Source organism: Anastrepha obliqua, chromosome 2 (assembly GCF_027943255.1).
Source record: "Anastrepha obliqua isolate idAnaObli1 chromosome 2, idAnaObli1_1.0, whole genome shotgun sequence".
Taxonomy (NCBI): domain Eukaryota; kingdom Metazoa; phylum Arthropoda; class Insecta; order Diptera; family Tephritidae; genus Anastrepha; species Anastrepha obliqua.
The window spans coordinates 22229557-22251530 of NC_072893.1; the positions used below are offsets into that span (position 1 = coordinate 22229557).

At 37.8% G+C, this 21974-nt stretch overlaps 1 protein-coding gene across 1 annotated transcript in view; it reads left to right on the plus strand.

Annotated features, from left to right (window-relative positions):
• The window catches only part of LOC129239350 (polyhomeotic-proximal chromatin protein), a 39033-nt gene extending 21812 nt beyond the window's left edge, over nt 1-17221 (plus strand). The window contains exons 2-6 of the mRNA XM_054874797.1: nt 7562-8714; nt 8785-9415; nt 9483-11699; nt 15186-15524; nt 15614-17221. Coding sequence (XP_054730772.1) covers nt 7562-8714; nt 8785-9415; nt 9483-11699; nt 15186-15524; nt 15614-16413 — 5140 coding nt within the window. The 3' untranslated portion in view covers nt 16414-17221. The remainder of the gene's footprint in view (nt 1-7561; nt 8715-8784; nt 9416-9482; nt 11700-15185; nt 15525-15613) is intronic.
• Nucleotides 17222-21974: the final 4753 nt, after the last annotated feature.

A 21974-nucleotide genomic window follows, 5' to 3' on the forward strand; every position in this document is an offset into this window, starting at 1 on the left:
GGATCTATCCATAAAATGGCAGGTGATTACCGCTCAAAATAACAAATTTAGTTTAGTAAATTAAAAAAAAAATCATAAACAAATATTTTTACTTTATTCTAACTTGTTACGGAACTTTTCAGACTACATTTAATACGTTTAATATTTTTTTAAATTTATTATATTTTTTTTTTAATTTTTTTTTATTTTGTTTTTATTTACTTTTTATATTTTTTTTATATTTTTAAATTTCTTTATATTTTTTTTTAATTTGTTTAAATATTATTATGGCTGCCGCTGTAACCGAAGGATTCACTGCGTGACTATCACGTGGCAGTAGCTTGCTTCGAAACCCATTGTGAGCATGAAATACCAAATGATAGGAAAAGTTTTTTTTTAGCGGTCGCCCCTCGGAAGGCTATGACCAACCTTCGAGCGTATGTCTTTTATGAAAACAGCTCTTCTTAAAAAACCATCTGCCGTTTGGAGGCGACATAAAATTGTAGGTCACTGCATTTGTGTGGAGAACATCAAGGGGAACGCCAGTATAAGGAATAAAGGGTGTAAGCGCCAATTATGAATACAATTGGATACAAGGTGGCGGACCTCCAAATCTTCCAACTTGCTTTTCTACTCTGTAAATTTTCTACTCCACAAAGCTTTACTTTTTGAATTCGATCAATTGCATTGGATCCAGTGTTAATTCCAAATGACTCAATGTGGATTTCGTTACTATTTGTGCTGAGAGGATTTACCATGAATGTTGTTGTTGTTGTAGCAGCATAAACATTCCCCATACATATACGAGAAATGTTGCTGATGTGACAATACTTGGCTGGATAAAAATCCGGGTCGTTCCACTAAAGTGGTTTTGCTGGTTTTGAATTGCGCAAATCAGTCAGCAAATTCATTTTTAATTTTTTTTTTAATATTATTATTATTATTATTTTTTTATTATTTTTAATATAATATTTTATGTTTTATTTTTTTTTTTAATATTTATTTTATTTTTATTTTTTTTAGCTTTGTTTATTATTATTATATAACTATTTTTATTGTTTTTATTTTTTAATATTATTATTATTTTAAAATTAAAAAAAAAAATTTTTTTAATATTTTTGATATATATTTTTTTGCTTTTTATTATATAATTATTATTTTAATTTATTATATAATTATATTTTAAAAACAAAATTTTTTCTATAATTGTTTTTATTATTTTTTTTATTATTATTTTTTTTTTTATTAGTAATTCGTATCAACAGTTGCACTGGTTTTAACACGATATTGCTTTAGAAATTGCAAATGAAGTAATTTACCCCTGTGAATATCTCCTGCAAAAAAAATAAATTTTTCTTCAACACAATCCAGTTCTTCTTCTACCAAAACAGAGGCTGGGATTCCCCTTTCTTGCAGTTTTGGAATTCAGCTCATTTAATTTCGCTGTCATATCCACTCTGAAGCAAAATTTTTGCAACCATTTTTCATGCTCTAATTCAAGGTGATTAATGCCTTTTTCGTTGAGGAATGGAGTTATTTCATTCAAGCGCAAAGCAAAGCGTTTCAGCACCTTACCTTTGGAAAGCCATCGCACTTTATAAGGGGGAAAAGAAGGTCGAAGTACTGAGTCTCCATTTCATTTAAGAATTTTTTACAGTCAGTGAGTACAAGGGGCTGATAGATAGAATCGTTGGCTAATTAATTAATCGATTCCGAACGATTTTTAAATGTTTTTTTTTTTTTTTTTTTTTTTGAATAAAATAAATTATTTTTGCATATGGAACCAAAGAGTCGCAGCTGCACATCCAAAGAGTCGCATGTCGGTTCCCACGACAGTCGGTTCTACGTAACCGGAACGACCCGGATTTATATCCGGCCAAGGACTGTCACTTCAGCAGCATTCATTCCTCATTATGCATGGGGAATGTGTATGCTGCTGCTAAAACAACAACAACAACAGCCGTATGTGGCTCGTGAGCCGCAGGTTTCTGACCCTTGACCTAAGGTCTTCCACTGGTAAAAAAAAACAACTTTATGTTTCTTTCTTCCTCTTTTCTTTCTTTTGTTTCTTACCAGTTACCCATTAACTCAAAATTGCACTGCCAACATGAAACCCAATACAGTATTTGTTTTTTAAAAAGCTACTTAGCGAAAAGTACGTCCGTCACCCTTCTAATTTCACACATAAACACAGTATTAAAAGTAACATTTTCCCAAAAAGTAGCTTCCTCAACGCAATTAATTTTTGTTTTTTGTTTTTTTTGTTTCTTAATTTACATCAACTCGAACCTAATCGAAAATATGTACATAAATTAAAATTTTTTCTCGTCTTTCACACATTTTTATTATTTTTCCCGCGCACACTTTTGCCTGTTTCTCTCCATGTTTATGATGGTTTAGGTAGCTGATGGAAAAAAAATGAAGAAATGAAAAAATGGGATAAAAGTAAAAGGGTTTCATCCCTAGATGGGACTTTCGTATGCCTCTCTATTCCACATTTCGAGTGAAAAACATCCCTTACACGCGCCGCAGAGTAAAAAAAAACGAAAAAAAAAACACATTTCTCTCCCCTCTTACACTACGTTCACTGCCGTTGGTTGTGTTGCACGCTGATCGAATTAGTGGCATGCAACAAACTGTGAAGTAAGCTGTAATGAGACATGCGCACGTAGGGGGCTGGCAGGCATGTGGAACGCTGCAAGAATAGTGAGTGTAAAAGTAAAAATGGAATAGTGTAAATACCTAAGAAAAAATTGGCGGTCAAAAAACGCGGCATATGAGAATTTAGAAAAAATTTCTTAGCGCATATTTTGGGTTTAAAATAATTTACATTTTCGTTAACAAAAATCGGCAAAAAGAAGACTGCACTAACTGTACTTAAATTAAAAAAAAAAAAAATTCTTAAAATTTTTGTACTGAATTTTTACGCTGCAAAATCAAATCAGCAAACCAAAACACCGATAAAACTCAAGTTGTGCGTATAAACAATATAAAATCTAATGCCATCAAAGTTATCTCAGTTGTACCTCAAGGTAGCCATTTTGGGCCATTTTTGTTCGTAATCTTTCTTAAAGATATTCCAGACGTTTTTTATTTTGGCATCGCCTTGTCTGATGTATGCAGATGACTTGAAAGTTTATAGTCGTATCGAGGCCGTAGCTGACTGCATGAGCTTCTCAAGAGGACTCATCAAGATTGGAGGCCTTGTGTGATGTTAACTCCTTACCTCTTAATGCTGGTGAATGCCAGCACTTCTCCTTCAGTAGACGCAAAGTTGTGATTGATTTCGATTGCAAGTTGAGCCCTACCATCCGCACAAAAATTTGTGAAGAGAAAGACTTAGCTTAGATAGGCTGGTAGGTCGTGTATAGGAACACTCAAAGTCTTACTTGGAAATATAATAATCGTTTGTGAATAATCGCTTTTTGTGTGACAGGAAGTTATGTACGTACAGCCGGCTTCTTGTAATAAATCAATCAACAAAAGTAATAAAAATAATCAATAAAGCACTACCTCAAATAGGGCTCGCTTCTGCTTCTGCAACTCTGAGCTTCATTATAGGAAGTGGTTTTACTTTGGTTTCATACAAATTTACTTACTATGCACTACAAAAGAGTCTACGATTAAGATGACTGGAACATCACAGGGGGTATCACAGAACACCGGTGGGGAAAAAGAAGCAAAGTACTCTGGATTCTGTCGTAAATCAACTAATGACGATGAGCGTTGCCAATTGGCGGGAGCTGACTAATGATCGAGTTAAATGGAGAAATGTAGCTGTGGCAGCTATGGGCTGTCAAAGGCTGCGGAGGTAATGATGATGATGATGACCAATGTGCACCTCTCTATTCCTACAACGAGTCCAAGCGAATCTTTCATTGTACGAATCAGTACTGAAAGTCTTCTTCCGTTAGCTGCTTCACACCCCATGCCGCCTTTTCTTTCGCAACTTCAACAAATATGGTTCCTTTTAATGTACACCTCATTTAGGAAAGCGATAAAAGGCACAAGCTGCAAGATCCGGCGAATAAGCCACTGATATATTCTATCTGGTGGCACGACAATTGGATTTCAAGCGAACAACTCGCCAATCGAAGCTGACAAAAACCAATTGACATTGAAATACGAGAGCGCAAATGGGAATTGAATTGGTTATACATTGCGCAAGCCAGCGACGGACATAAGTAGAATGGCACTGGATGGAACTCACCAAGATCCCGCCATAAGGAATGTTCGAAAGGATCTTGGCGACGTAACCTAAAGGAAGAATTTTTAGAAGTTGACGAATCTCTCTCGTGGACCCAAATTAAGAGAAAAGGGAAAATTAGACAACTTTGGTAGTTGACATCAATTAATAATAATAATAATAATAATAATACCCTACTTGGGAAGAGCGACTGCATTGACTTAAGTGGAGAATCAATGATTTTTCCTTCCATAATTCGCGTCGTTTTTTCGTTATCCTTTGACGCAGCTCAGCAAGAACGTTAAGGTAGTCATGTTGACTAATAGTTGGACCTATCGGAATGCTGTGTACGATACAATTCCATGAATATCGAATAAAAATCTCAACTTTGAATCTCATTCGCGCTTTTTTGCCGCTTGGTGGAGTCCAAGTTTTGGCGTTTCGTTTCATGATTATAAGCAAGAAACAACAACAAATACTCTTGTTGCGAGCTTTTTGTTGTTCACAAGTGAGATTTTCATACACTATGCGAACGAATATTGTGCCTATAGGCATCTTCGATTCGTAAATTCTCCACTCGCTATATCTGGGCTTTGTTCACCTGGCGAAAAATTTACATATGAAAGCAAGAACAAAGTTATCGAGCAAGATTTGCCGCTATCGAGTACGGTTATATCTCATAAAATTGGTATAAATTACTATTTTCACAAACAAATGTACTTTTTGGCAGCTCTTTTCCAGCATTACCGAGACATGTTTGTTTATACCAGTTGCTTCATTTATTTGCCACTTGCCGAAACAAAGATGCCTTATATTGATTTGTTTACAGCAGCGAGTTTTATTCTATTCGCAAGAGAAGGCTTCACACTAAACAGCAGGCGTTGGTGCTTGCTTATTTCCATGGTGAAAAGATGTTTAGAGGTATGGCCAAGATCAGACCGTTAACTAGCTCCAGTATATTTGAAAGAATCAGCTGATTCGCTGACGTAACCGGAGTCGTGACAACGGTTTGTTTGCGAAAAACTTGAGATTGTGTAACCGGGGCTATGACAGCGGTTTTGATGATATACGAAAAAAGATCAACACAATTGTCCCTTAAGTTGCTTCGTTGTTTGCTGAACAACGACAGATTGGACGAGTGCGTGAATGCGTGTGAAATGAGCGGGTAGAATTTTGTTACCGAGACCCCGTTGACGTGGCAACCGAAGTTACTCTCCCAAATTTGTTTTTCACTATAGCTGATGGCCGAACCTTGTAAATTTCTATTTTTTCTGTAGCAGCGTCAGCCTCTCTAGTTGCTAGTCGCAATTTGTTGGCCTTTGTCCATTGACTAGGTCGAAATTTTTTCTTAAGGATCTTAGCTTATGTGTATATAAAATGTAACACGCGCAAGAATTTAAGCCAAATGGTCAGGGCTTGCGTTGCATTTTTGCTCATTGGGCTCATTAAGGTTTATTATTCAGATTTATTGGAAAAAGTAGTCAAAAATTGGAATCGACCATGTAACTTGTAGCCGCGACATATGCCGAATATCAGATTCAAAAAATAAGTGCCATGAAATTATCTACCAGATTATAATAAAAAACAAACAATTCAGTTCAACATTTCATTTCAACATTCATTCCTGATTTGTATTATCATTTGTAGTTCGCAAGCTCTTAAAAAAACAGCCGATATTTCTAGAACAATTGGAAGCTTAGGTTCTAAGTTTAACATGAAAAATTTGATATTCATTCTACTGAAACTATAAACTATAAAACTTCGATCTCAATGATATTCAAGTAACTCCTATGCTTTTTAGATTCGATTATGAAATAGGTTAGGATATGAAATATCTTCCAATTATTATTGATATCTTTGAGGTCATAAAGTATAGAACATTTATATACACGTACATATATCTATGCACAAAGACACTGCTCACCAGTTTTCTTGGAAAAATTTGTGGTAGCCTATAATGAAATTTGACAGCACAAAACAACTAAAAGTTTTAAGGATTTTTGAGTGTTTCTTTAAAAACGTGTAAAAGGGAAACGGAAAAGATTTTTTATTTAGGTGTTCAGTATTTTATTTTTGGATTCATTGTTAAAAAATAAAAAAATTTTTTTTGGCCATACGAGGTTCGTTCAAAATGTTGTCAGCCTTCAAAAAATGCACTTCCAAAAAAAGGGATGTCGCTGGCGGCATGGATTCCGGGTCTCACAGGCGTCTGAAATCTAAAAGACAAAAAGGTTTTTGTGCAGTATAAGTGTCGTTATCGTGTGAACTACGATCTTAAAAAAATATTTGACAAAATTGCGGACGTTCAAAGATGAAAAACCGTTTTTGACCCTTTTTTTACTTTGTGAACTACGCTCTTAAAAAAAATTCGACAAAATGGCGGACGTTCAAAGGTGAAAAACCGTTTTTGACCCTTTTTTACTTTAAAGATCGGAGAAAACTTTTTTTTTACTTTGTTTTAAAGGTCGGACATTTTTTTTTTAATTTTTAAATGGGTGATAAAAATAAATCGGAAAAATTTTTGTTTTCAATTTTTAAATCTGTGATAAAAATAAAAAGTTGATGATACAAATAATGAGTAGCTAACAAAATATTAAAACTTGGGGAAAAAGGGTCAAAAAACGGTTTTTATCTCTGAATTTTTGAATTTTTTTTTTTTAATTTTTTAATTTTTAAATCGGTGATAAAAATAAAAAGTTGATGATACAAATAATGAGTAGCTAACAAAATTTTCAAACTTGGGGAAAATGGTCAAAAAACTGTTTTTATCTCTGAACTTCATTATTTTAAAAATGTTTTTTTGTTACTTTATTTTAAAGGCCCGAAAAAAAAAATAAAAATTATTTTTTCCGAACGATCGTAGTTCACACGTTAACGGCATCAATTCTACGTCATTTAAATTTTATTACATCAAAATCGGTTCAGTAGAACCGGCTATATCTGATATATCTGACAATGAACAGTCCATGTGAAGGCCATTTTTTGAAAGCTGTACCTCGTATGGTCAAAACAAAATTTTTATTTTATAACAATAGATAAAAAAATAAAATACTGAAAACAAAAATGAAAAATATTTTTTCGTTTCTCTTTTACACACTTTTAAAGAAACACCAAAAAAAAAAAAAACCAATTCAAATGCGGCCGTAAAGACAAAAAAAAAGGTGTTTTATTATTTGTTTTTGCTTTTTCTGTAAAATACGAAAAATGTTGCTCAGCACTTTTGTACCTTACCGTTACTATATACTTTCATATTTAGTTTTTTTATATTCCTTAATTTTATTTAAAATTATTAGAATGGTTTAAGGGTAATTTTTGGTTTTTTCTTTTGCATTTTTCTGCTTTAGCAAAGTCTTATACTAACATCTGCCTCTTTTTGTTCTCCTCTTTGCGTTTTAGAACGGATATTGAAAGCGACGTCACACATCCAACGCCAAACAACATCTACTTACCTACTCAGCCCCTAAAGGACAACTCGAATATTAGAATTATCAAAGTCAATTCTGAGTACACGCAGTCAGTGGATAGCACAACAGCTGTATTAAAGCAACAACAACAGCATCAGACGGCTACCACTACTACTACAACCAATAGCGGTGTTAATAGCCATTTAAGCAACAACAGCAACGTTAATACAAACAAAAACAACGAACGCCCATTGAAGTGTCTCGAGACGCTCGCACAAAAGGCGGGAATAACCTTTGACGAGAAATACGATTTTGCCAGTCCTCCACATCCGGATACGCACATCAGCAGCAATAGCAACAACCACCACCACCACCACCACAATTTCAACGCCACCTATAAGCACAGTTTAGGCGGTAGTAGTGGAGTTTCGTCATCGTCTTCATCAACATCTCTGTCGTCGTCGTCGTTGTCGTCAGCATCATCATCGTCGTCATCCACATCATCAGCATCATCATCCACATCGTCGACGTTTGTCAGCTCATCTACACCGACGGCAAACGCTACCCATTCAACAACACTACACGTCGCCACACCGCAGAAAAACTTCACACTGGAGAAATCACAGAGTCCAGCCCAACAGGTGGCGCCCTCGTCGGTGCCACTACAAATCTCGCCCGAACAATTGCAGCAGTTGCAGCAGCTGCAACTACAACATGGCTCACCATTTACTGCCATACAGGTGAAACAGGAATTTCCCACACACACTGCCGCCACACATCAGTTGAGCGCCGCCGGCGCGGGTGGCGAACTGAAGCATGCCGGTCTGTTGGATCCCACACAGGCCAATCAGCTGCAACAAATGCAAATGCAATTGGCGGACCCCTCAAATGGCGCACCCGGCAGCCCGGCCAACCAGCAAACACCTAGCAGTGCTGCCGCCGCCGTCGCCGCCTTGCAGCAACATTCGACCACCATCAGCACCATGTCGCCCATGCAGTTGACTAGTCAGGTGTTGGGCGATTGGGCACAGGGACGCACGGTGCAGTTGATGCCGCAGCAAACGGCGCTTAATTCGGGTTTCCTCTACCCGCAGCTAGTCTCCGGCAATTTGATACACTCGAATTTAGGACAGCAACCGATACAGGTGGGTGAAAGCGCGGAATTTACGTAAATCTAATTTTTTAATCACAATTTATTGCATTTTCTCTGCGCAGGTTATCGCCAGCAAACCATTTCAGGGTGGCACGCCCCAAATGATTACCACCACCACGCAAAATGCCAAGCAAATGATAGGCGGCAATGCGGGTTTTCCCAACACCTACGCGATACCGTCCAGTCAATCACCGCAGGCACTACTCTTCACGCCCGTGCTGGCTCAATCGCCGCAACAGCAACAGAACATATTCAATTCCATGGCAGCGGCAGCAGCTAATGCTCAGCAACAGCAACAACAACAGCAGCAGCAACAGCAAAACGCCAAGGCAACAAGCGACGCACAGAAAAGTCTGCAACAAAAGGTTGTGCAGAAGGTGACAACCACCACGAATACCGTGCAATCGGCTGCGAACGCCGCTGGCGCAGTGGCTCAGCAGCAACAACAACAGTCGACGCAGCAATGTGTGCAGGTGTCGCAAGCGACAATGCCAACACAAATTATTAGCCCGTTGCAGGGCACCACTGGGACGCCGCAAATGCAAATTGGCCCTTGGGTGCCGTTCTGGTCGAATGGCCTGCAGCAGTTGCAGAATCCAATTATAATACGCGGCACACAACCAGACGGCACGCAAAGCATGTTCATTCAGCAGCCGACGTCGCATCAAACCATACAAGCGCAGCAACAGAATCGTAAGCCACAGTGAATTTCGCGCTTGTTAAATATGTTAAAATGCCTCTGTTTTTTCTTTGCTTACAGCCATCACCCTGCAGTGTAATGTCGCACAGCCTGCAACGAAGCCACGTCAACAAATCGAGGCGCTCGCACCGAAACAGCAGCAGGCGCATCAACAGCAAACTCAGCAGCAGCAGCAAACGGCGCAGGCCGTCGTCGCCGCTGCCGCCCAGCTACAGCAGCAGGCCGTAACGGCCAGCCAATTGCAGCAGCAAGTAGCACAGCGCGTACCGCAAATACTGCCGCAAAACGGCGCGCAAATACGTCCGGCTAGTTCGGTGTCGACGCAGACTGCGCAGAATCAGAGTTTGCTGAAGAAGATGCGCACCAAGCAGCAGCCAGTGCGGCCGGCACTGCCGACAATGAAGACTGAAAATGGCCAGCAGCAGCAGGTGAAGGCGCAAACAGTCGCCACAGCAGCTGGCATGCAACAGCAGGGCGCGACCATGCATCAGGTGGTAACGCCAGCGGGCAAAATGGTTGTGATGAGCACCGGACCGCCAATAACAATACAGAATGGCCAAGCCATACAGCAGACCAACGCGGCTGGGCACGTCGACAAGCAGCAGCAGCAAATCCAAATACAACAAATGCAAAAGCAACAGCAGCAACAACAACAGGCACTGCTTCAACAGCACTTGCTGCAGCAACAGTTCGCTTCGGCTATACAAATGCAACAGCAACAACAACAACAACAGCAGCAGCAGCAGCAACAGTTGCAACAGCAGCAGCAACAGCCGCAACAGATACAGTTGCAGGTGACACCACAAACATTCATTACACAGCAACAGCAGGCGCAGCAACAACAGCAGCAGCAGCAGCTGCAAACTCAACTGCTGCAACAGCAGCTAGTGCAGCAACAACAACAGCAGCAGCAACAGCAGCGCGAGCAACAGCAGCAAACGCAAAACATAATACATCAAATTGTGGTGCAACAACAGCCACAGCAGCAACAGGCACAAGCGCATGCACAACAGCAACAACAACAGCAGCAGCAGCAGCAGCAAACACACTTACCACCGCAAATCGCCGGCGTACCTTTCTCGGTATCTTCTTCGACGCCGTCGAGCATAGCCTCATCCGCAGCCGCAGCGTTGCAGCAACACGCCGTTTATCAGTCGAAGGCATCGACGCTGCCGACAACTTCAGTCGTGACTATTACCAATCAGGCTGGGCCGCTGGTCACCAGCACCATTGGCATTAATCAGGCGACGCCGCAGCAGCAGCAGCAAAGTTTGCTGGCAGCCACTCTTGCTGCCTCTCAGCAGCAGCAACAGCAGCAGGCGCAACAACAAGCGCAACAACAGCAACAACAACAACAGGCGCAACAGCAAGCACATCAAGTGCAACAACAACAGCAGCAGCAGCAGCACCAAGCTCAGCAGCAATCTCAAATGGCCCCACCAGCTGCTCAACCACTGCCGCAGCCCAGCATGGTGTCCACACCCACACAAAGTCCTCTGCTCGGACTCACCTCGATGATGAACGCATCGATGGGAGGCAGCATACAAGCCTCCTCACCGGTTACATCAACGGCAACAGCGGCGGCCACCATGGCATCGCCACTAAACAGCGGTGCTGGCGGTGGGGTTACGTCCGTGTCTTCGCTGCCGAGCACCCCCATCAAATCGATGGCTAACGACCAGCAACAGCAGCAGCAACAACTACAGCAACACCAACAGCTGCAACAGCAATACAAAAGTCCTTTGTCGATTAATTCGCCCTCACAAATGTCGCTGGTGGGTGGCATTGCGTCAGAAGCGAATCGCGCGTTGCAAGTTTCATCGGCTACATCGTCGGCCAACAACAATCAACTGGTCAATATGAATAATTCTAATGCTGCGAATTTGGCAGCGTCGGCGGCTGAGTTGAAGGAGACAACAGTCAAGTCAACAATGGAATCACCTAAAGTTGCTACGCCTCAACAGCCGTCCGTTGAGTCGGCTACGGCCTCATCGTCGTCGACATCACCATCCACACTACAGCAGCTGCAGCAGCAACATCAGCCGCAGTCCAATACAACTAATGCCACAAATGTTAATGCAACTGCCACTGCAACGGCAACAACGGCCAATTCGCCGAATGCAGAAGCGGCCAAAGCTTCGAACGCAATGGACACCACCCCGGCGCCGGCAACTCCAACTACACCCACCACAGCTACGTCAACAGCAGTGTCGCCGACGAAAAACGTGGCGAATGTAACGTCGCTTACTCAATCCACCACAGCATCGCCAACTAAAGGTTAGAGCGAAGGCGAGCATTTTTATGCCATTGAATGCAGGTCGCTTTTTGGAACTTCATTTTGTGATTGAGTGAAGTCGTTTAAATGCAAGGGAATGTTAATAAAATGTAGAACTGTAAATTTAAAAGGACTATGTGAATTAAAGTTCCAAGTAAAAATTAAAATGCTACCTGGGCGCTCTCAGCCTTGAAAGGCTAGAATCTATCCTTAAACTGGAGCTGGAACGACTCCTAAAATTCGTGAATAGTGCGCGCATCTCCAGTGATGCATATTTTCGCTAAATAGGACTCTGATCTGGTATCGCTATGGACCAAATTGTTCTCTGCGTGGCTTCGGCCGTCAGTATAACCTAACCTAATCTAACCTAACCTAATATTTTTAACAAAAATGGAATTGCGTTTTTCAAGGAATCACTTTTCTGCCAGTTTAGAAGTTTATTTACTCATTTTACTGAAACTATAGTGTATTTGTCCTTTGTTAATTAATACATTGTTTTTTTATAATGCTTTTTTATAATTTTTTAAATTGAATTAATTAATTTTTTTATAAATTTCTTTTTTATAATTTTTTCAATAATTGTTCTTTTGTAATTTGTTTTTAAATTTTTTTTTTATAATTTTTTTATAATTTTTTTTTTATAATTTATTTTTTATAATTCTCTTTTTATAAACTTTTATTTTTATTAATAATTATTAATTATTTAATTAATTTATTATATTAGTTACTTTTATTAATTAATTTTTTTGCATAACTCTTTTTTTATTTTTTATTATATTTTTTTAATTTTAATTTTTTTGCATAACTCTTTTTTTTATTTTTTATTATATTTTTTTAATTTTAATTAATTTATGTTTTTTTATACATTTATTTTTTATAACTTTTTTTAATAATTTTTTTATATATTTTTTTATAATTTTTTATATAAATTTTTATTTACATTACTTTTTTTTATTAATTAATTATATTAATTTATTTATTATTTCCTTTTATTAATTATTTCTTTGTATAATTCCTTTTTTTATTTTTTTTATTTCAATTAATTAATTTTTTTTAATAATATTTTTTTTTATAATTTTTGTTATTATAATTTTTTTAATAATTTCTTTTTATAATTTGTTTTTTATAAATTTTTATTTTTATTAATTGTTTAATTAATTTATTAGTTACTTTTTTTAGCTAATTTTTTTGTATATTTCTTTTTTTTATATTGTTTTTCTTTTAATTAATTAATGTTTTTTTATAAATTTCTTTTTTATAATTTTTTTTAATAATTTTTTTAATAATTTTTTTTTAATAATTGTTTTTTAATAATTTTTGTTATTATAGGTAATTTTTTTTAATAATTTCTTTTTTTAATTTGTTTTTTATAATTCTTTTTTTATACATTTTTATTTTTATTAATTATTTTTTTATGAATTATTTAATTAATTTAATAGTTGCTTTTATTAATTAATTTTTTTTATAACTCTTCTTTGTATAATTTTTTTTTTACAAATTTATTTTTTATAATTTTTTTAATAATTATTTTTAAAATTAAAAAAAAATTTTTTTGATCATACATTTTTTTACAATTATTTTTTTACAATTTTTTATTTTTATTCGTTAATTTTCTTTTATAAGTTGTATTTTTCTATTAGTTCGGGAAATAAGTTCGTAGCGTTTTTACCATTTTACTACTAAAAACAGAAAACAATAATTATATTATATCAATAAGTTAATCAGCTACATATTCGCTGTCGCTCTTTACAATCTCCTTCCACCTCTCGACCAATTTGTTGATGCCGTTCCGGAAAAAATCAAAGAAGTTGTTTAGTCAGTTTTTAAGCATTTCTTTGTTATCGAATGTTACGCCCCTGCATCAGGTTTGACAGGGAGCGGAAAAGATTGTAATCGGTCGGTGCAAGGCCCGGAGTATACAGCGAATGCTGAGGTACCTCCATTCGAGCTCTTGGAGTGCGGCTTTGACGACATGTTCAACATGGGGTCTGGCGTTGTCGTGAAGTAGTATTGTTTGGCCATGTCGATCAAGTCTTTTCAGTCAAATAGCCTCATTCAGGCGGTATAGCTCGGCAATGTAGAGCTCTTTGTTGACCGGGGCATTCTTTTCGGGCATTTCCCAATGCACAATGCCCTCCCAGTCCCCCCAAACCCTTTTCACGATCTTCTTTGGATGAAGATCCGGTTTGACTCTCAGCTTTGGCGTATCTTCTGGAGCCATCCACTCCTTTTTTTGCTTCATATTGATGTATAGGCACCATTTCTTATCTCCCTACGATTCGGTACAAAAAGCGATGTTTATGGCCGCGTGTTGCTCGATGGCGGCTGAGATGCTGAGAAGCCATTTGAATTTGACTTCCTTGGTGTTTTTTTCGTTGAGCTCGTACCTAGCGATCAGGTTCCCAATTTTTCGGTAAATCTCATTGAATGAAGGTGATTGAGAGTCGTTTTATGATCGCAAGTCATTTTTTGTGCCAATTCGCGACTGATTTGGTGACACTTCAAAAGTGATTTGAGACATTATCGAAGGCCTTCCGCTGCAGGACGTGTCATCGAAGTTAAGTCGCCATGCGCCTTTTTTGAACTTTGTATACCATTTCCGTGCTGTAGACTCGCCTGCGACAGCTTCTCCATAGACTTCGCAAATGTCCCCGGCTGGTTCGGCAGCTTCTTGATCTCAATGAAAAGCAAGGAAGAGCAGGTGTCGAAAATGTTGATTTTTGCCTCCTGGGTACTCCTTTTTTAAGCCTCAAAACTAATAAAAAATTAAATAACTCAAAAATACACTTAACATACAAAAGTTTGTCGAGCAGAAAGAGTTCTATCGAATGAGTACTTACCCTTTGTCAAACAGCAAACAAATCGTTGTAAAATAAAAGAAAATATAAAAACGCTATGAACTTATGCCCCGACCAAATATTTATTTATGAATTAAATTAAAAAAAAAAAAAAATAAAACTTTTTTGCTACCATTTTTGTCCAACAAGTTATTTACTTTTTCCACTTACTTCAGCCCTCTGAAATGCGAATGTTTCTAGGGGAATGCCAGAATTCTAATGCTAAACCTTTGGTAATTGCATCAGGGCTTATCGTACGATATTCTTTTATTTCATTCAATTTTATTGTTAATTTGTTCCTTATAATTATAATTATTATAGTTATACGTATTTTTATTATATTTTTTTATTTTATTTCCTTGTTTTTGTGTCACAATTTTTTGCTCCAAATAACGAAACCTGCAGTTTTATGTGCTTTTCAAATTGTAAAAAGCATTCATGGGCTTATATTTGACAATTTGTTGTTGTTGTAGTACAATACAATACAGTAGTACCAATTTCGAAGAATACTTCTGGCTTACAGCCATATAAAACAAGTCCCTTCCGCGTCCGGTACCAAGAAAAAATCGTTTACGCCAGCGGCTTTGATATTTTCATATTTCCCTTAATAATTCTTAAATATAAAATTAATTCTTATTTACTTACCCACAGGTGCATCTGGCAATCGTATACAGGACACCAGCAAAACCCCCAACGCTGAGGCGGAAAAAGCTGCCACAGCTGCCACAGTTGCTTCCTCTACAAATGACGAAAGCAATACCCCAGCTACCAAACCAACAAATGCCGTCTCGACGAGCATATCCAACAGCATGCCCAAGAACACGTCCAGCATGGCAAGCGTCAAGGTGGAAAAGGATCTGCCGAAGGCCATGATCAAGCCCAATGTGCTGACGCACGTCATCGAAGGTTTCATCATACAAGAGGCCAACGAACCCTTTCCAGTGACGCGCCAACGTTACACAGACAAAGATGCTGACGATGAGCCACCCAGTAAGTATCGTCAAGTTATGAGCAAAATCAAGCCTTTCCCACAACACAATGCACACTCATCATTTTTTCCCAAAAAAAAACTTTTACAGGAAAGAAAATTGCCGTGGATGAAGAGGCACATAATGCAGTCAACCACCAGAGCAATGGCCCCACTTCACTACCACCCGATATGATCGCTTGCGAGCAATGCGGCAAACCGGAGCACAAAGCGAAACTGAAGAAGAAACGTTTCTGCTCGCTGACTTGTGCCCGCCAATCGAAGGCGGCTTCCATGAACGAGCAGCCAGCGGAGGCGCCCACACAGAGCAATGCCAGCAACGCCACAACTGCAGGCAGTCAGCATACAGCTGCCGATGCTTTGCTGGCGAATAACAAAAGCGCTGCCGCCGACAACTCCAGTATTACGAGCAACGCAAACAGCGCTGCTGCACCTGAGAAAATGCAAACCGAACCCATACCGTCTGCGCCAATCACTGCCTTTAACAACAATAATGGCGTTTCGAAGCATGAAAATACGGCCGCTGTGGCTGCCACTATGGCCGCCGAAGCGCAACAGGTTGCAAATAGTGCGGCGAATAATGTTGGGGGTGCAGCTGGCACTGCTGCGGCGCAGACGGGTGCTGCCGTACAAAGCGAACGCCCCGCCATGGCCGATTGGAGTGTGGCTGAAGTGTGCGAATTTATACGCCACCTACCTGGCTGCACCGATTATGTGGATGATTTTGAGCAGCAGGAAATCGATGGGCAAGCATTGATGTTGCTCAAGGAGAATCATTTGGTGAATGCGATGGGCATGAAATTGGGGCCAGCGTTGAAGATTGTCGCCAAAGTAGAGTCGATGAAAGAGGTGGCGCCCGTGCAGAGTGCCGATAAGGAGGCGCAACAGTAGAAGCGTCGTTTGGAATTTGTAAATACAGAAAAATAATATTTTCGAGGCGGTAGTTTTCTTCGATAGCACAGACATAGATTTAAGCGGAGATGAGGAGGTGCGGCAGCATTGTTTGTTAAGTAGGCTTTGTACATAAAATAGTTGAACAAATAATTAATTAATAATATAAATATTGCGTACATTTTGTAACTCCTACTACTCCAGAAATTGCAACAACAACTATACAAAGAAATATTTTTATTTTAAAATTTAGTGTACAAGAAGTATGAGTATACGCAGCTACAGCTGCTACGTTAAGTGAGGTTATGTTTAATTTTGCGCTATTTTTAGATATCACATTACATACTAATGCTTACATATATATATAATACAGTATATAAGTATATGTGTCATTCGTTCTCTTGTTAAACATTGTTTTATTATTTCGCTAGTTTCGAGTTTTTACGCCACTTTTTCTTTTGTTTTGTTCACAATTTTATTACTGAAATTTGGTACATCTCTCTTTTTAAGTTGTTTATATAATTAATATATATGTAGTAATTAATAGTGTTTAGGGCACAGGCTTAATTTCAGTGCTGGAGTTTTGCACGCCGCGAAGGCTTTTGGGTCGTCGTACGGTCCGGTCGCTATGGCAGGTGAAAACTCAAAAACCTACAGATGTAAACTCAAAGAGTATTTCTTATTTTTAAAACTAATCACTAAGTAATATTTAAAGTTAGCTCATAAGTATGTAAATTTAAATGAATATTCATATAATATTGCTGCTAAAGCATATTTGAAATAATTAATATAAATAAATGGCATTCACTACAAGTAAGTTTATGTGAAAAATTCATTACAAAAAATGCCTTTTGTTGTTTCATCTTTCTTGCTGAAAACCCTTGAGAGACTGGGCTTGTTCGAGGCACGTTATAAAAGCGACAATATTGCTGCACTGATGACAATTTGCAACACTGTTGCAATTGCTTAAGGGGGTCTTCTGGTCTCCAGCGAAAAAAAAATCGATTTTTTTTTTTTTGCATAATTTTGTTGTATGTGTATGCGAGAATACGCCACAGAAAGGATTTTTTGAAAATCGCATTTTTTCACATTTTTCTGGGCACCGAAGTGTACCCTCCTCTGGCCGTTTTATCATAAACTTTATCTTTAAACGCGTTTCCCCGAAAATCGTGTTTTTTAAGCATTTTGGTCACACTTTTCATAGTAGTTATACTCCGATTTCAATGGTTTTGGTCTTAAAAGGTTCGGAAAACATACCGCTAAGTTTCCCCGTGTACGATTTTTGAAATTTTTTTTCATTCCATTTTTATAACCTTTTAAAGTTCAAAAAATGAGCAAAAAAAAATTTTTTTTGCAAATTGTTGCATAACTTTTGAAAAAAAATTAAAAAAAAAAAATCTGTCACGGGAAAACTTAGCCAGGGCAACTCTGAAGACAACGCATATCTAATTTTTGCTTTCTGATTACCCAGGTGGAAAAACCGTGACCAAAATGGAGACCTGTTTCGTTTGGAGGTGGACGTCTTCAGCGCCATTTCAAGGTCGCGGGTGTTAATTTTTTCAAAGTCAAAACCATTTTTTAAAAGCCAAGACATGTACCTTTAAAATAAAAAAAATTTTTTTTTTTTAAATATTCACAGGATTTGTCACAATCAATCCCCAAAAAAACCCTTCATTTCAGGGCCTCGAGACCAGAAGACCCCCTTAACTGATACTTTTCTGATGTTCAGCAAACAAAAATGTTTGATGCCGATTTATTTGTTTTCGCGCGCAACATTTGCCGAATTTTTGACAATTCGAACGTGATGCTTTTGACAATGTTGCCAAAATTTTACATTGAACGTGATACTTTCACAAATCATGCGACACTGCGGTTGTGATTGAAGCTCGAACAAGCCCACTGATTGACTGGCACATAAGAAGCGAATTTCCTCGGGATCGGTTGTCGCATGCCCAACATGCTTATTGTAAGGGTAGATCGTTGGAATCTGCCCTGTATACAATTGTGAAAGAGATTGAGGAGTCTCTTTTTCAGATTGAGTTTGCGGTGAACACATTTCTCGACATTGATGGGGCATTTAATAAGGCCTGCCGGAGGCAATTATTCGTTCTCTGGGTAAACTGGGGGTTGGAACCGACCTTACAAGATTTATCTACAGAATTATTAGCAGCAGTCGCGGCAGAGTGGGGTGGCATCTCCATCCGCCGGCAGGTGAGGAGGGGCACTCCGCAAGGTGGTGTTCTCTCACCATTTCTCTGGGTTGTTGTTGTGAATGACTTGCTGGCGGAGCTGGTGAGAGGCGGCTGCAGGGTAATTGCCTACGCGGATTGCGGTCTGTGAGTGAATCCTCTTAAGACGGAGCTCGTCCTATTTACGAGGATGTATAAAATACTCAGAGCTCAACTTCAGGGTCCGGCACTCGAAGTGTAACCAACTTCAGACCATTCGCGGGCATCAGAGTATTGTTTACAAGCGCGCTGAGAGTAAACGCGAAAAAATAAAATCAATAATGGAGTTCAAACGTAAAAGTGTGATTGGCTTATTTTTGGCTGGAAAATCACAACCAGCGATTATTCGTGAGCTCGAACACCTTAAAGTAAATAAAGTTTTTTTTATAGCATCATTACTCGATACAATGATACTGGTAGCATCGTGAAATGATATGGAGTTGGTCATCAAAAGGGTGCAACGTCACGTGAAATGGTTCAAAAAGTGAAGAAGTGACTTGAACGAAATCCCCGACGAAATGCCAATCAAATGGCAAAAGAACTGAAAATATCTGACCGCAGCAACCGTCGCATTAAAAATGAAATGAAAAATGATCTCAAAGTCAAGCCTTACAAGATCCAAAAGGCGCTTGATCTCACACCAAAGCAGCAACAAGTCAAACTTGATAGAGCGAAGGAGTTGCTTCGCTTGGCCGAAAGCGGTCAATTTCTGAATATTGTGTTTTCTGATGAAAACAATTTTCAAATTGAGCAATTCGTAAACTCAAAAAACGATAGGGTTTATTTAAGCGACCATTCTTATGAGAATTTGAGTCATCGATCGACCACCAAGAGGCAGCACCCGTCACAGGTAATGGATTGGGCCGCTGTAATGGCAGATAGACGCTCTCCAATAGTTTCCATCGAGTCTGGCGTCAAGGTAAATGCGAAATATTATCGGGAAAGTATTCTGGAGGTCGCTTTGAAGCCGAGGGCTGACAAACATTTCGGTGGCAGACCCAGGACGTTTCAACAGAACTCGGCACCGTCTCACAAAGCTTGAGTGAACCAAGAATGGCTAAAAAACAACGTTCCGAAGTTCATAACGTCCATACAATGGCTGTCAAATTCACCAGACGCGAATCTGATGGATTATTCTCTTTGGGCGATTTTGGAGCGCAAAGTCCGAACTAAAATATTCACCAGTCTCGAGGCGCTGGAAAAAGCCATTGTTCGCGAGCGGGCCAAAATACCTGCAAGTCACATTCGGATTCGTTTCTAGACGATCTCAAAGCTATAGTCAAAGCAAAAGATGGTCATATCGAGCAAAAGCTAATTGATTCTTAATTTTGTATTATTTTCACATATTTTTTACTTTGAGTCGAGTAAAAGTAATTTTCCATACTAAATTTATGGCCAACGGATTAAAGAGTTACACTTCGAGTGTCTTGATGATTTGATACTGAGATGCAATAAAAATTTCGAGTGGCAAAGAGCTGTCAAAAACCTGGAGTCTTAAAGCAACTTACGGTGCAAACAGATCAGATTCTTTCCATTTACTTACCTGCCTTTTTACTTTTCAATTTGATAAATTGCAAAACTTCAAAATTTTAATTTTTTGTATTGTTTATTTTTGCACTGAGATATTTGGTGTGAAAATTTTTATTTATTAACTATTCGATTTACATACTTAACTGTAAATATTTTTCATATATGCATTTATTCACAATTGTTTTTTTTTTTTAATAAACATCGCCAATATTTTCATAAGTTTTTATTTATCTCAAAGCCGCAATCTGTGCGGCTACTTTTAACTAAATTTACTAAATTTTCATTTTGGACTTCGAAAGCGAAATTTCTGTGAGTTACAATAATTTTCGAAATTGCAGCTTTTTAGCCTCATTTTTTTCGACTTACTGTAAAAACTCATTTTGTGAGCGTGAATTATTTGCAAAAAACTAAGTATTATTTTTCATATTTTTTATTTTTAGTGAAAATTTTACTTAGTGGTTCCTTTTAATTTAATATTTTAATTTTGAATGGACTTGCTCTGTATTTTGAGAATTGGCAATTTGATCAGGAATTATTATTTTGACTTTTTTATTTTAGTTTTTCGTTAATAATAATTTTATTTTAAAAATTTGACTATTTGCTACCTTTTATTAAAAGTTTTGTGTTCGTAATTAAATTTCAAATTGACAAAAATGTACTATGCCCATACATATATATCTATTTTTTTAAATTATTTTATCTATAAAGTTGAATGTTGTATTTTTGAGTTATTCTATTTTTTAGATTTGTGATCGGCAATTTTATTTTATGATTTCTTAAAAATTTAGTTTTTAAACTTTTCAGTATTAATTGTGTTGTGTTTTTATTGTAATAATTAGTTTGTGTGGAGCTATTTTGTGTTTTTGTTTCAGAAAATCGTTACTCTTTGCTTTTAAAGTAATTTTTGGTTCAATTTTTTTTCTTTGTTTGCGGATGACATTCTTTTATTTGAATACATTTTTTCAGGTAGAACTAGAAATTTTGAAACACTGAATCAATTTTTTTACCCACTGTATAGTTTCGTGGGGGGTCTTGTTCAGTAACTCACAAAATTTATAAAAATTATACGAGGTTTGCTATTTATATTTCTGGCCTTGAGCACTTCTATATAGTATTGCCAGACGCCCTCTGACGTATCCATTGGAAAGTTTCGTATATTAGTTTAGGGAAAAAGAAATCCATTATTTTTGCGTAAACTTTGACCTTGACAACGAGCATAAACAGTAAATTATTTAATCGATATTTTACGAAATATCGATCAATACAGCCATCTACGGAGAAAATAATGGATTTCTTTTTCATCAGACTAATAAAGGGTGTTTTTTTTAGAGGTTAGGTTTTCAAGTTGGCACTACTTTTTTCGTAGATGGTCTTAGTGAGAGCTGTGATTTATGCTCAGTTTGGTTTGCCATTTCATAATGAATAGACTTACACCTGAACAACGTTTGTAAATCGTGCAAATTTATTACGAAAATAATGGTTCGGTTCGCGCGCCGCATCGAAGAAAATTTTGTTCAGCGCTGAAGCTCACTTTTGGTTGAATGGGTATGTCAATAAGCAAAATTGTCGCATTTGGAGTGAACATAATCCACAAGCCATTGCTGAGACGCTGTTACATCCTCAAAAAGCCACTGTTTGGTGTGCTATATGGGCAGAGGAAATCATTGGTCCATATTTCTTTAAAAATGAAGCCGGCCATAATGTTACAGTCAATGGAGAGCGCTATAGAGCCATGATTAATGACTCTTTCGTGCCGGAATTGGACGATGTTGATGTGGACGACCTTTGGTTCCAACAAGACGG